General features: G+C 43.2%; 1 protein-coding gene across 1 annotated transcript; it reads left to right on the top strand.

Annotated features, from left to right (window-relative positions):
- The first annotated feature begins 701 nt into the window (after window positions 1–701).
- On the top strand, window positions 702–13,079 carry fam151a (family with sequence similarity 151 member A). Its single transcript, XM_035634365.2, has 13 exons — window positions 702–907; window positions 1,039–1,205; window positions 4,783–4,932; window positions 5,075–5,224; window positions 5,402–5,564; window positions 5,818–5,875; window positions 6,750–6,839; window positions 8,197–8,273; window positions 8,455–8,591; window positions 9,588–9,734; window positions 10,047–10,153; window positions 10,509–10,688; window positions 12,386–13,079. The coding sequence occupies exons 1-13, from the start codon at window positions 840–842 to the stop codon at window positions 12,695–12,697; spliced, it is 1,806 nt and encodes a 601-aa protein (XP_035490258.2). The 5' UTR covers window positions 702–839; the 3' UTR covers window positions 12,698–13,079.
- The last annotated feature ends 121 nt before the right edge of the window (window positions 13,080–13,200 follow it).

Raw genomic sequence — 13,200 nt, 5'->3', positions numbered from 1 at the left:
GGACGTTAACGTTGACATGTTGATGTCATGAAAGTCGAGTGCATGCACATGCATGTACAGTGAGAGGTGAAATCAGGGCAGAAATCACACACACACACACACACACACACACACACACACGTGAACTAGCAGTCCTTGAGGCACATTGCAAAATGAGATGATCAATCAAACAGCCACTCGTCTTTGTGTCACCGGACCAATGGTCAGAACATCACATGTGGTGTTTGTTGGAGTGTGAGGTGAACACGACATGATGTCGGCGTCGCCGGTGAAGAGGCCAATGTCTGCAGCCCCTCTGCGACACGTCGAGGCCGTGTGAGATGTGCGAGAGGAGAGGTCACTGACAACAACAATAATGGTTACACGAATATGTATGGTAAAATCTAAGCACAAGATTATTGAATCCATGACCAGACCCTTCCCAGACGGTAAACACTTTTGCCAATTAGAATAACAATGACATTGTGTCTAGAGCAGCAAGAATATATATATTGCAGCTGATTCATTCTGAGAAAGTTGCTATAGCAAATAAACCTGACTTACTCACTTACTTAACTTACTTGTGGGGACCTGATGTTGAGGAAAAAGTGCAAAAATAATTTGAGAATTCTGTTCTTCTCAAAGGAGCAGGAGGTGAAAATGTTACAGACGGTCCCTTTAATGGATGTGTTTGCTTTGTTGAAGGGATAATCACGGCACAAGGACAAAGAGCACTATCTTGCACCGCTGCCCACTCTTCACCGCCGAACATGTGCACCTTATCAGAGTGATCTGCGCTCTGTAGATAAGGCTCGAGCTGCGAGACGCCGACATACAGAAGACGCACCTGGCCGACGAGGATGGGGGACGAAGAGGACGGTCGGAGACGGGACGGCCCTCACGGAGGCGCAGAGGGAAGGCGACACAAGTCGGTGACAAACACACCGCCGGGCTCTTATCTGCTGATGCTAAGCTGCACAATGGAGTGGCCTTTGTTCACATGATTGCATGGTGAGAGACGGGTGATGAGGTCCTCTGTGATTTGCCGTGTTCCTCCAGGACGAGGCCGCAGTCCCACCGCCAAGACTCCGGACCAGAGAGACGGCAGGAGCTTTACCTGGGCTTCCTCACAAAGACGCAGCTGGTCGTGGCGTCCGTGACCGTTGGACTCGTCCTTCTGCTGACAATCATTACAGTCACCGCCGTGGTGCTCACCAACAAGTCAGGTACACTCTCACACATAATACCCGAGTGCATCGACTCGAGTACTCGAGTCAAATTCGGAGGTACTTTAATTGGTAACTGCATCTTATGCTGCTGTGTACTGAGGGAAATAATGTAACTTTGACCTCCCTCCGTGTATTTGACCGCTGGACTTTGGAGATGATATTGCACATTCAGAACACATTAACATGACTTCATAATCATCTAAGAGAGCTTGAGATGAAAGAAACATGTCGATGTTGACTAGATGTTTAAACACTGTTGTGCACTGATGAAAATAACCTGTGAAAATCTCGTACATGCATGTTAGAGGTGAGCAGGTCACACACACACACACACACACGCACACACACACACGCAATAAACAGCCGTTTTTTTCTGGTGGAGTTCAGAGATACTGAACTACTGTGTTTCTTCATGTTCATTTGTTGCATTATGAAGCATAAGCATAACAACCATGATTCAAATCGATTCAAATCACAGTGACTCTCCTGTGAAAGACAGTCAAACAGGCCACGCCTGCAATCTAGTCTGTGTCTCTATCTGACTTTGGTCAATCATATCTTGGCCTGTTCCGTATCAGGTGTTAGATTTCTGGGATTTTGATGTAAATGCCACACGAATTTGACACAGGGCTCTGCAGCTTCATTTTCCATGCTGCGTGCCACCACGTTAGAACCTGACGCTGCTATTATGCCAAGCTTTGTTTGATTAGACAAGTCAAAGTTCACACGATAACACGCATCATATGTATATTTATCACTGGGTGAAGGCTGGTGTGAGCTTTGTGTAGACCACGGTTATTACAGAGAGATAAACCTCATACAACAAAGTACACTTTCACTGGCTGACTTGAACACAATAAAACAAAATTAATAAATCTTACATATTAGGATTTAAAGCCCCAGTGTGTAAATTGTGGTAATTTTCTGGCGCCATCTGTTGGTAAAGTTGCAAACCGGAACCAACTGAAAGTTGATTGTACATAAGAACAAAAATATATTCAATTTCTGTGAATATGTTCTTCTAAATGTTACACACTGTAGCTTTAAACTCAGCTTGAGAAACAGTCAAATGTCCTATGGGTTCTCTGGAGGAACTTTGGCAGCCCAGAAACCACAGATGTAATTTAACAGAAAACCAGTATTACAAACTGGGGGTCCTGGTATTTAGCAAAAATCCTGTCGACTAGGGTTGAACACTAAATTTCTATATTTTTTTGCCATTCATTACGTATAATCACTGATAAATAGCTAATATCTGCATTGACATAGAATGTGGCCACAACTCTCACAATGATATCTGTCAAAGGGGCCCTGAACAGCCATAGTGCAGGTCTCATAGTTTAAACAGCTGATTTCTCCCAAGGTTCACTGCAATCTATACATCCAATATCCTTAATGTCTGTGATAGTTTTTCAGAACACAAAGTAAAAGCAGGTTCATTGTTCATTCAAATGTGAAAACTCAAAAGGCACGAGTCAACGGAAGAGACGACTGCGCCGCACGGAAAGAAGTCGTTGAACAGAAGCATCAAATCTCTACGGCTGGTTTTCATGCAGGTTTCAAATAATATTCACCGAGGTCACATTTGGTCCAATGGCCATTATGTAACCATGTGACCTGCGGCGTTCACGGTTCTGTGTCAGAGTGAATTTACCAGCTGTCCGGTTTAAAAAAATAGAAATATATTATACTGTATGCACTTAAGTGAGAATGACGATAACAGTAGCAATAATTCATTTATCACTTACTAGAGCCATAGCTTCCATAACAGACACTGAGGTCAGGTCCTTGTGGGGGTTTTTCCCTGGTCCTTTGGGAGGTTTAGTAAATTGGGGGAAGTTGAAATTCTACAGTTAGAAGCCAGCACACCAAATGTATATCTAAAAGAGTCAAGTATTTGTGATGATTGGGGTGGGGAGGGGGGCTAAACCTGAACATTATGTTTGGGTTAGGGTTAACCCTGGGGATGACTAAGAGAAAAAGTGCAGCATCTCCCAAAAATATCTCAAAGTAATAAATTCCATTTCGACTACATTACTGACAGCAAAGTGACTTACAATAACTGGTTTCAGTCATATCAGACAGAGCTAGGTAGCACCGAGGGCCCACACTAGATTTTAGTCTTCTTTTCTCCGCGACATTCCTCAAGCCGTTGTTAACGTGAAAAGCGCTTTGTCAAGTGACGTGAAGCGATTTTCACGTGAAGCGTTTCGGAACGTCCCACATTCCTCCACTCTGTCCTCGAGCTCAGCTTATGCTGCCGCTCCATCTTCCCCTCCATCTTCTCTCTGAGTGGGCGGACTGACTGTGAAATTGTCAGTCAAAAAATCACCTCAGAAAACAGCCCACCAGTCCCACTATCAAGGTAAACCTGTCTGGAAAGCATTATATGGCACCACGACAACAACTGTCTGTCTGAGGTAAGATTCGTTCCGTCCAACCTTAGCTCAAAGTGGGGGTGAGAGTTGAAACTTGATTGCGATTGGCCAATGAGTCTAGTCGCATGTTCTGCCTGAATGACGGCTACAAAGAGAGGGTGGGAATGGATTTATTTGAAAGCCTATGGATGTGGCAATCCACCAGGACAGTATGCACAGTGGTCAGTCCACCTATGGGTAAGAGGAGAGGGGGAGTGCATTCCTTTTTTCTCACAATAGAAGAGGACAGCTCAACTTTCTGGTAACATGCTGCCCCAAATTAGTCTGTAGTATGAATTTGACACATAGCCCCTTTAATGGTTTCCTGTGGAGCTGTGTTTCTATGTGTAGGTCCCGGTTTTGTTCATTTCTTCCATGCACATGATGCACCTGTTAACGTGAGTTACTGATAAACAGTCCATCCGGCAGTTTTCCACTAATCAACTGATCAACAGGCAGCAGTAATATGCCAAGACATGCTGCAAATGTTCCAGAAAATGTGCCATGGTCAAGAAGAAGAAATGTTAGTAGCCCCAAGAATGCCAGATTAAGTGATCTCTGATGAAGTGATCCAAGAACACACACACTGTGTGTTTTGGAGTGTAACGCAGAATGTGACACCGCTCTTCTTTGTCTGGAGATTCTCATTCATCCAGTTCATAGTTATCCACGAAGGTCTTGAATCAGGAGCAACTGGACTTGGTAGTAGTTTCTCGAAAACTTCTTCAAGAAACTAAAACCAACCAACTACAACCAATTCCAGTTGCTCCTGTTCACCACCTACGTACAAAACTCCACAGGACCATTAACACAGATTAAAGGGAAGGTGGAAGCTGCCGTAGGACAGTGACAAATAAAATGCTCTATAGAGAGGTACAGTGCAATTACTTGAGACCACCCTCCAATCAGAGTACATAACCCTCCCCCTTTTCTGAAACCCCTAATAAAGTATATATAGTCATTGAGAGATTCCCTTAAAGAACTGATCAACTTAAACAAATTTATAACATAAGTAAATTTGCTCAAACCAAAGTATTGTACAAATTATCAAATTTACTGTAAATTCATGAAATATATTGTATGTGGAAAATATAATGGATTTTTTATGGATGACAAATGATTTTTAACGGTCCACATATGTATGTGTGTCCAATCAGGTTCCACGTCTCTTTCTCCCTCCATGACTACTGGTGGAGACATGCTGGACTTCCTCGTTCAGTCTGGTGAAATTAGCGAACGTGACGGTCTGTTGGCTACCTGGTTCCACAGAGCCAACAGAAAAGAGGAAATGAACAACGCTTTAGCAAGTAAACAGACACAAAATGACGTCCTCCTCTGACGGTTGTTCCACTCAGATCTCTTCTGACTGGTACAATAATCACCTGTAGCTATGAGCAACATGAAATATGTGATTTGAAATGATTGTACCACCTTAACTCACCCCCTCAGGTGACGCCATGATCCTGGAGGCTGATGTCACTCTGGAGGGTTATGGCACACCCGGGGAAAAGCCAATCCCGATCATGGCCCACCCTCCTGACAAGTACAGTGATAACACTCTGGACCAATGGCTGGATGCGGTGTTGGCCTCAAGAAAAGGTTCTGCAATCACACAACACTCACAGTTCAGGTTCATGGATTAGAATAAAGACAATATTAAATAATATGCGATTGATGCTCTTCAGATTTGCTGGGCGTTGTAAAAGTATTACACTATATGCATGTCACCTCTCACCCCTACAATGGAAAATTATAATGCCAAGCATCATTCTGCAGGCATTAAGTTGGATTTTAAGTCTCTGGCATCAGTGGGTTTGTCATTGGACCTGCTTCGTGAGAAGAACAGCAGCGGAGGAATAAACCAGCCTGTGTGGCTTAATGCCGACATCCTCCAAGGTCCCAACGTACCAGACTTTATTCTTCCAGTTAATGGAACCAGGTAATGTTGCCACATTGCCAAATAAGAAACATTCTTATTTATTAATTCTTATTCATTCAAAAAGATGAATTTAGATTGATTGAGATCAGAAGATAGATTAATAGTCCTGTGGTGTTATGGAAGTAAGTGAAGAGTTGTGTATATTGTATACAGGGTAAACAACACAGAGCATCAAAGTTCATTCACTCACTGCCCCGTCATTATTTGCACTACATTTCTCACCCCTCATTTTATTTCCTTCCCACTGTTCCAGATTTCTACAGTTGATTCAGGAGAAGTTTTCAGATGTGACACTGTCTCCTGGCTGGAAGGTATCACATGTTCACAGTCTGACGAGCAATCTCAGCAGGGCCGGCCCAAGACATTAGCAAACTAAGCGGCTGCTTAGGGCCCCCTGGCCACCCATGCCCAAAGTAACGATAGGCACGATACATCACAGTCAGTCAGACAGTTGATTAAAGGCAGTAGCGTATTAAGTTAAAGACCCCCTTCAGGCACGTTTGAGGAATTCTGAGACTATTAATATTCATGAGAACACAGGCCGCGTGCCCCGCCCACCACAGCTGCCGCTGTGCCTTTGCATCGCGGCTTGACGGACCTGCTAGCTTGAACAGGATTCGTTTTGATTTGAAATTTCAAGGGAGGTCCACAGAACTCTCCTCCTCCAGGAGAGGAATGTGATAACGCCTCTATAGTGACAAAATTTGCTCAGATACAAGTCCCTATAGTCAATGTCAGACATTTCAGAGGACAGGCACAGAAGAAAAACATTTTTTTTGAGTGGAGGGGGACTTTAAAGATAAAGACAAAGTCAAAAGGAAAACTAATTTCAACGTTTTACCATAAACATTCACTGGCTAGATAGCCGTCGAACGAGCCTTCCGTTCAGTCAACATTAGCTAGCTAACCATTACCTAAGGAAATATAACTTCTATTATAGTTTATATTATAAAGTTCTATTTCAGGAGATGCTCCAACCAGTTGTATTAGATGCTAGAGACAAAGGATCGATAATGTTGTTCATGTATGAGGACTTAAGGACATTGAAAGAATGAACTTCATATATTCATTTTATTGTTTTTTCCCCATTATTGGTCAGAATATGAAAATGGCAAGGTTGTGTTCTAGTGAAAAATCAACGTGAACAGTTGAAGTTCACAGCTGATGATATATTGTTTCTGACAGGTAGCCTACGGCCCCCCACTTTTCAATGGAACCTACACAAGGCTGATGGTGGAAGACATGTATAATATGATCAAAGACGTCCCACAAAAGGTGAGCACCAAAAGACGTGAGAGCAAAGGTGATCCAGCATTATTAAGAAGTAGGGGTGGAACGGTATACAGAATTCACGGTTCGGTATGAGTTCGGTACAAATGGTGTCATTTAGTCTCCCCTTCTTTGAAGCTAAAACATCTCGGATATGGGTGTCGCCATCTTGCGCCTTTGATGTCATTAGGAGGCAGAGTCTGCACAGTTGTGAGTGGAACCAGGTATCAAGGTCCCGCGGATAAATGCATCAATCACAACTCAGTCTCAGCTGTCAATCATGACGTGTCACCCCATGTATATAGCATCAAATAACTAATGTAAACCACACTTACTGGAGAAACACTTGATTATACACCAGTGCAATAAAAAGTCCCTAAGCCCCTAAAATAATGTCTTTGAGAAAAAGACAGTATATTTTTGATATTGTTTTGTTTGGTCCATGTCCCTGGAGGTAAGGTTTACACTGCAGCCAACCACCAGGGTGCGATCAATATGATTTGGCATCACCCATATGATTTGGGAGCCGTCATGTCATCCTTTTGTATATACAGTATGATACCTTTCAACTAGGCAACAAGTTTTTATTCCGATGACTAAAGATTCAAAATAATGTCACTTTTCTAAATACTGATGGCACTGGATCTTTAATCTGATAAGTTTGTTTTGTTCAAATATTAAACTGTAATGGACAAAAGACCATTGGCATGTCTGGAACAATGCCTGGATTCATCTGATCCTGCAGATCCACTTCAGCAGTGACGTCTGTTAAAGTGGCAGTTAGCGATTTTGGAGAAAGTTTGTTTCTCTCTTTGTAGTTGTTGTGATTTTTACTGCTCTGGCCGGGCCTCGAACCCGCGACCTTGGGTATGGGAGGCCACTAGCATGTTTTTTATTAAGGCGTCCACGAGTGTTTTTTACAAACTGCACACAGTGTATGTGGTGCGGTCTGCACCAATTCTTTATTTACGATTTAAAGTAAACAGATACTGAAAGGAATTCATGTCCAACGAAGAAAACCACTTCCAAGAAGAACTTGGTTGCTTACTTATCTTTGTGCATTCCTCTACTAACTAATCCATACATATACTGGAAGTTGAGGTCACAGGTATTGTTGCCCCTATCGCAGTTAAATCCAGCTGTTAGTCGCAGTAACGTACTGTATATGAGAAAACTGACTCTACTTACAATGTTTACATTCTAAAATGATAGATAATATAATTTGCTCAGTATTAGCTGGTACGAAGGACATGTAGCAACATCAGCATCATGCTCTGATTTGTTCTCAGCAGTTACAACAAGGTCTCACTGATGTGATGAGTGACGTGTGACAATGACTTATGCCTCTATAAACTCTCCTCAGGTCACATTCCCTGTCCATGCCTTGTTGGTCCGCAGCGGCTGGCAGCACATCAGCTGGCTCCTCAGTCAGTCACCACGGTAACACACACAGTTTCCATCATTCATTTAAAGTGATTGCTCATTGTTCATGAAAATCCAGTGTTATAGTTGAAAATAGACAGTAGGACATTCAAAATGATGAAACTTCAGTTCCATGTGAGAATCCACCGGGGTGTGACACTGAGTGTGTTGTTGGTGGGTGCTGTGACTTTGTTTCTAGGTTCAGTCTGACCTTGTGGCAGGGGTCAATCCACCCAAACGTCAGTGACCTGCTGTTCATCCGCGACAATACCCACCCTGCCCAGGTCTACTATGACATCTATGAACCAACACTGTCTGCATTCAAACAGGCTGCAAGTAAGACAGACACAGGTCGACAGCCAGCACCAGGAACCGTCACCCAGTTTACAATGACAGAAGACTGTCAACTCATGTACCACAGTTTAACTCATATAGGCCTAATAAGCTGCACTAGCAGAATAAAGTCAACAGACGAGCCACCACAAAAACTAAATCTACTCCAGCCTCACATATCTGCCTCATTTATTTCACACAACATACTATACGCAATGCAAGATTAGCCACTGCAATTCTAATAATTAAAAAACAGTCTTAGGCCTATAGTTAATACTGGGATGAGCAGCAGTAGGCATGCATTAAAGTTGAAAATCCCCCCTCAGCTCCCTCTCCTCAGTCATCCTCCCACTAGCTGGGGCTGTGAAGGGGCTTTGGAGTTGTCTGTGACTGGGACCAGCAGAAGTAGGGTTCACTTTCACTTTCACTAAATGTTTCGTCAGATTGTTTATGTTACTGCCTTTACTAGCAAAACATTTGTTGCACTTGTGGGCACGAGCTTTGTCTCCATTGATTTTGGTGAAATACAACCAGCCATTCGACCAGTTCACTCTCTGCTATCGTAGGTCTGCGTCTCAGTGAGAGACAGAGGACAGCCTCTTCTCTCCCTCCGATTGGCTCAGACTGTGGTGGGGGAAAAACATAACGCTACACAGAGACAGACCAGCTAAATGTCAGGCAACCAAGAAACATTTTTAGTCACGTGAGACCTGGTACTGTATGCCATACCTTATATTCACATGGAAAACATGAGGGTCACTGCACTAGTTAACTTGCACTGATGCTGCGTTCAATTACACCTCGGAGCTCGGAAGTCTCTCTAGGCTTTGCGTATTGTCTGCGCAATGAGTAACACTGCTCTGAGCATCAGGGCATTGATAAAAGCTAAAATGCAGAGAGGGGGGAAAAAGGCGTAATCGTATGCTGTGAATAGTGACTGAAAATTGTGGGATGAAAGTCTGAATATTGTCACATTCTGATGAGGTGGGAAAATATCAGTTTATACAGGGCAGCGGGGCCGTCCAAGGACATTCTACCCCGGGGGAGACCTGATGGACTTCCTGTCCACAGCCACACAACGTAGTAGCCTGGCTGTCCACTGGTTCACAGTCACTGACCACGCCTCCCTTTTGGCTCAGCTCTCAGGTACAGTATGGAGATTTGAAACTTGCTATAATCACATACACATTCCACAAGAAGGGGCCTTAAAAGGCAAAGCCAGTTGACCACTTACATTTTGACAGAGAGTAAAAAAAAAACCAGCATCATACTCTCATGATAAATAAACTGTCAACATGGGTTAATTAAACATCATAACATCTTATTGTATGATCACAGCTCCTGCTGTAAAGTAATAGAGCCTGATGACGTCCTGACGGTGTGAACCACAGAGATGAAGCAGAACTCCCGTTCACCTTCTCCGTCTTATCTTTAACGTTGGTGTGTGTGTGTGTCCAGATGGTGCTGGAGGTATGTTGGTGGTCCGGGTGACTTCTGACGACAAGCGACCAGGAGTGCCTCTGGTGGAAGGTTCTGGAGAGAGCTCAGAGCCCCTCATGCTGCAGGTATATCAATAAAAAAAGCTAGCTGAGACGGGTAGAGCAAACCTTATCCTTCTGTTTCTTTCTTTTTTTTCACTGAACTGGATTGAGACATTGGCAGCGTGGATGTGCAGTGGTTTGCAGGTTCTCTGGCTTCCTCACATAGTCAATGGGAGGAACAGTCAACACTACTACAGGTCCACTTATTGTTTCTGACAGAGTCCCTTCAGTTCACAGTGGATGTTTTCACGTGGTTGCAATATGGCTTTGGTCTTTTATCATCTTTCAATACTGTTAATAACATAATGCTCACCTAAGACTTCTTCTTGACTTAAACATGTGGCTAAATGAGGCCTCCTGTGTGTGAATGTGTGTGCAGGATGTCCTGCAGCAGCTTGAGCAGAGCGCTGATGTGCCCTGGGGTGTTTACCTCCGAATCCACACGCAGCAGCTTCTGGAGGTTTCTCTCATGTTGCTGTGTTCAGCCTACAGCAGAGAAAAGCTCTACAGGCCAGTTTGGATCAGCATGGACGGCATGCAAAGCAGCGATCACGCAAAGGTATGAACCTCTCTGGTTCACTCATTTACTTCTGTCAACCAGAGACGGACTGGGACTAAAAAACGTCCCTGGACTTTTCCCAAATAGGCCAGATTGGCAAGCAGCACATTTGTCCTCATTCATTTGACTAGAGTGTTGTTTATTTTGTGAAACAGAACACCGCACACTGCGCAGAAGAGCACTCGACTGGCAGGCCACCATACAAAACATGCAAGATTTAAATCACCCTTCCAAATACCAGCCAGGCCTACGGCTGTCGGCCGTCGTTCTCCAGGATGTCTAGATGGCCAGTCCGCCCCTGCTGTTAACTAAATAGTAACTGTGTCTCAATTTCTTCAGATAATTTTTTAACCGAAAATAATATTTCAAAAATGAGCATTCAGAGAGAGCAGACCTCCCAAACTTGCATAAATGGTATGTATTTGTGAAGATATGACTCAAAATGTCAAGATATAAGATCCTTGGATCCAGATCTTGCAATTTCATCCATAACCCCTGGAGTAATCTGATTTACAAGTAAACAAACAGACAAACGAACCAATCACACTGCCTGCTCGGTGCAGGTAATAAGATCCCCGAGGGAATTAATACCTGGAAGTTTGAGAGTGTAAAACCTGTTTTAGTAATTTTGTAAAAAGGTTTAGTTAATGATCTTGTCACAGCACACTGGCAAGGATTCCCTGGTCAGACAGCTAGTATCTGCAGCTGTGTAGCAATAGAGGGGCCGCACCCTTCGGAGGTTGCATTTGAAGACCAACTACGTCACATACTATGTGGACATTTATTAGCAAACCATGTGTAAACCATCACAGCAGCCAAGTCTGTGGCCCCACCACCTGCCCAAATGTCATACCTTTTATTTCTAAAAAACAAACGTGACTTGTTCCTAAGGGAGCTCAGTTTGAATGTTGACGAGTCTCCGTTGTGTTGGATCGTCTGTGTAGCTCTGTGTTTCTAGTTAAAGCCACGCCATGCGTCAGCTTTGTACTTTGTGTCCACGCTCCTGTGTTAAGTTTTGGATTTTGTTTATTTTTCCCCTTTAAAGCCTGGAGGTCTGTTTTTGTTTCCTTTTATTAAATACGTTGTCCATTGGGTCCTGCTCTACCAAACCGTGACAAAAATACATTGGTCTTTTATCGTATTATGTACCGGATTTCTAGACAAAGTGTGCTTTGGCCTGTTACCAGCTGATATTACATATGTATGCATGCATGAATGTTTTGGTTTTACATTTGCTATTATTTAAAGTGTCCCTCTGGCACAAGTTATACTCTTCACCCTAAAATCACAAACTTCAATGACTGCATTGAAGATGCAGTGTAAATGGAGAAAAGGGTGCACTACATTACTTCCTGATGATGATATTTTTACTCTTGGGAAATTGTCGGAAACCAATGACTGCCAAACAAAAACTACAAGTACATACATATATATTAATCGGTACTGCTTGCATTTGTGAACTGAACATGGTTTGAATTTACCTAACTCTTTTACATGGTGGTGATCGATGCTGACTGAAAAATGACACATTTTTAAGAAAAGTTCAAATATTGTTCTAATCCTCTAGTTAGGGCCCGAGCGCCGACCAGCTGGAGGCTGGCGAAGGCCCTCTTGTATTTGCTTAGTTTATTATTCTCTTTGCGCGTTGCCCTTATTAGTGTTAATTCTCTGTTTCTAACCTTGTCTCCCTCTTCCAGGAGTATGTGTCCACAGTAGAGAGGCTGTTCCCGTACGTCACCCTGGTCCTGACGGAGCAGAACTGGCCTCCTCAGATCACAGCGACGGTGGCAGGTTTGTCTCAGAGGGTGGCTCTGCATGTGAATACAGCATCCCTGCCAAGCAGAAGGGAGGAGCTTCACTCTCTCCTGGGAATGATGGACAGATTTGACCTCATAGTGGAAGAGGACACAAAGAGCAGAGCTGAGGCTTTGTCGGTCCTGAAAGGACGTATGACCAAGCGCAAAGGGAGAGCGAACACAAACCTGTATGTGATCTCTGACCGGTCTTAACCGACAATGGTAATGACAGTACTCAAAAAGCATATTTGTGTGAACAGGTATATACATAACTATATCAATAACACCAGTACTGCCGGAGCATTGCACATTGTTCATCTTGAGTACAACATTAGTACAACATTCAGAATATTAGAATCAAAGGCTTGGGTCTGAAAGATGTGAAGGTGGTGACACCCTGACTGCCATTAAAAGTCAGATGATGATATAAAATGTGGTAGAATTAAATGTGTTTTGAAAGATGTGAAGGTGGTGACATCCTGACTGCCATTAAAAGTCAGATGATGAAATAAAATGTGGTAGAATTAAATGTGTTTTGGGAGAAAATTACATTAAATAAAACAAAAAACTCCAATAAAATGTAGAGTTTTGGTCACTGTTATCAGTCATTTATTTGTACCATCAAACTGACTGCAAGTCGCAGCGCAGTCAAAGAATTATGTGGTTGCCATTTCAATTTTGATTGGAAGAACAATAAGCAAACACACTTTAAAAAA

The sequence above is a fragment of the Scophthalmus maximus genome, chromosome 5, assembly GCF_022379125.1.
Source record: "Scophthalmus maximus strain ysfricsl-2021 chromosome 5, ASM2237912v1, whole genome shotgun sequence".
In the NCBI taxonomy this organism is placed as follows: domain Eukaryota; kingdom Metazoa; phylum Chordata; class Actinopteri; order Pleuronectiformes; family Scophthalmidae; genus Scophthalmus; species Scophthalmus maximus.
This window is presented reverse-complemented; position numbering and strand designations above follow the sequence as displayed.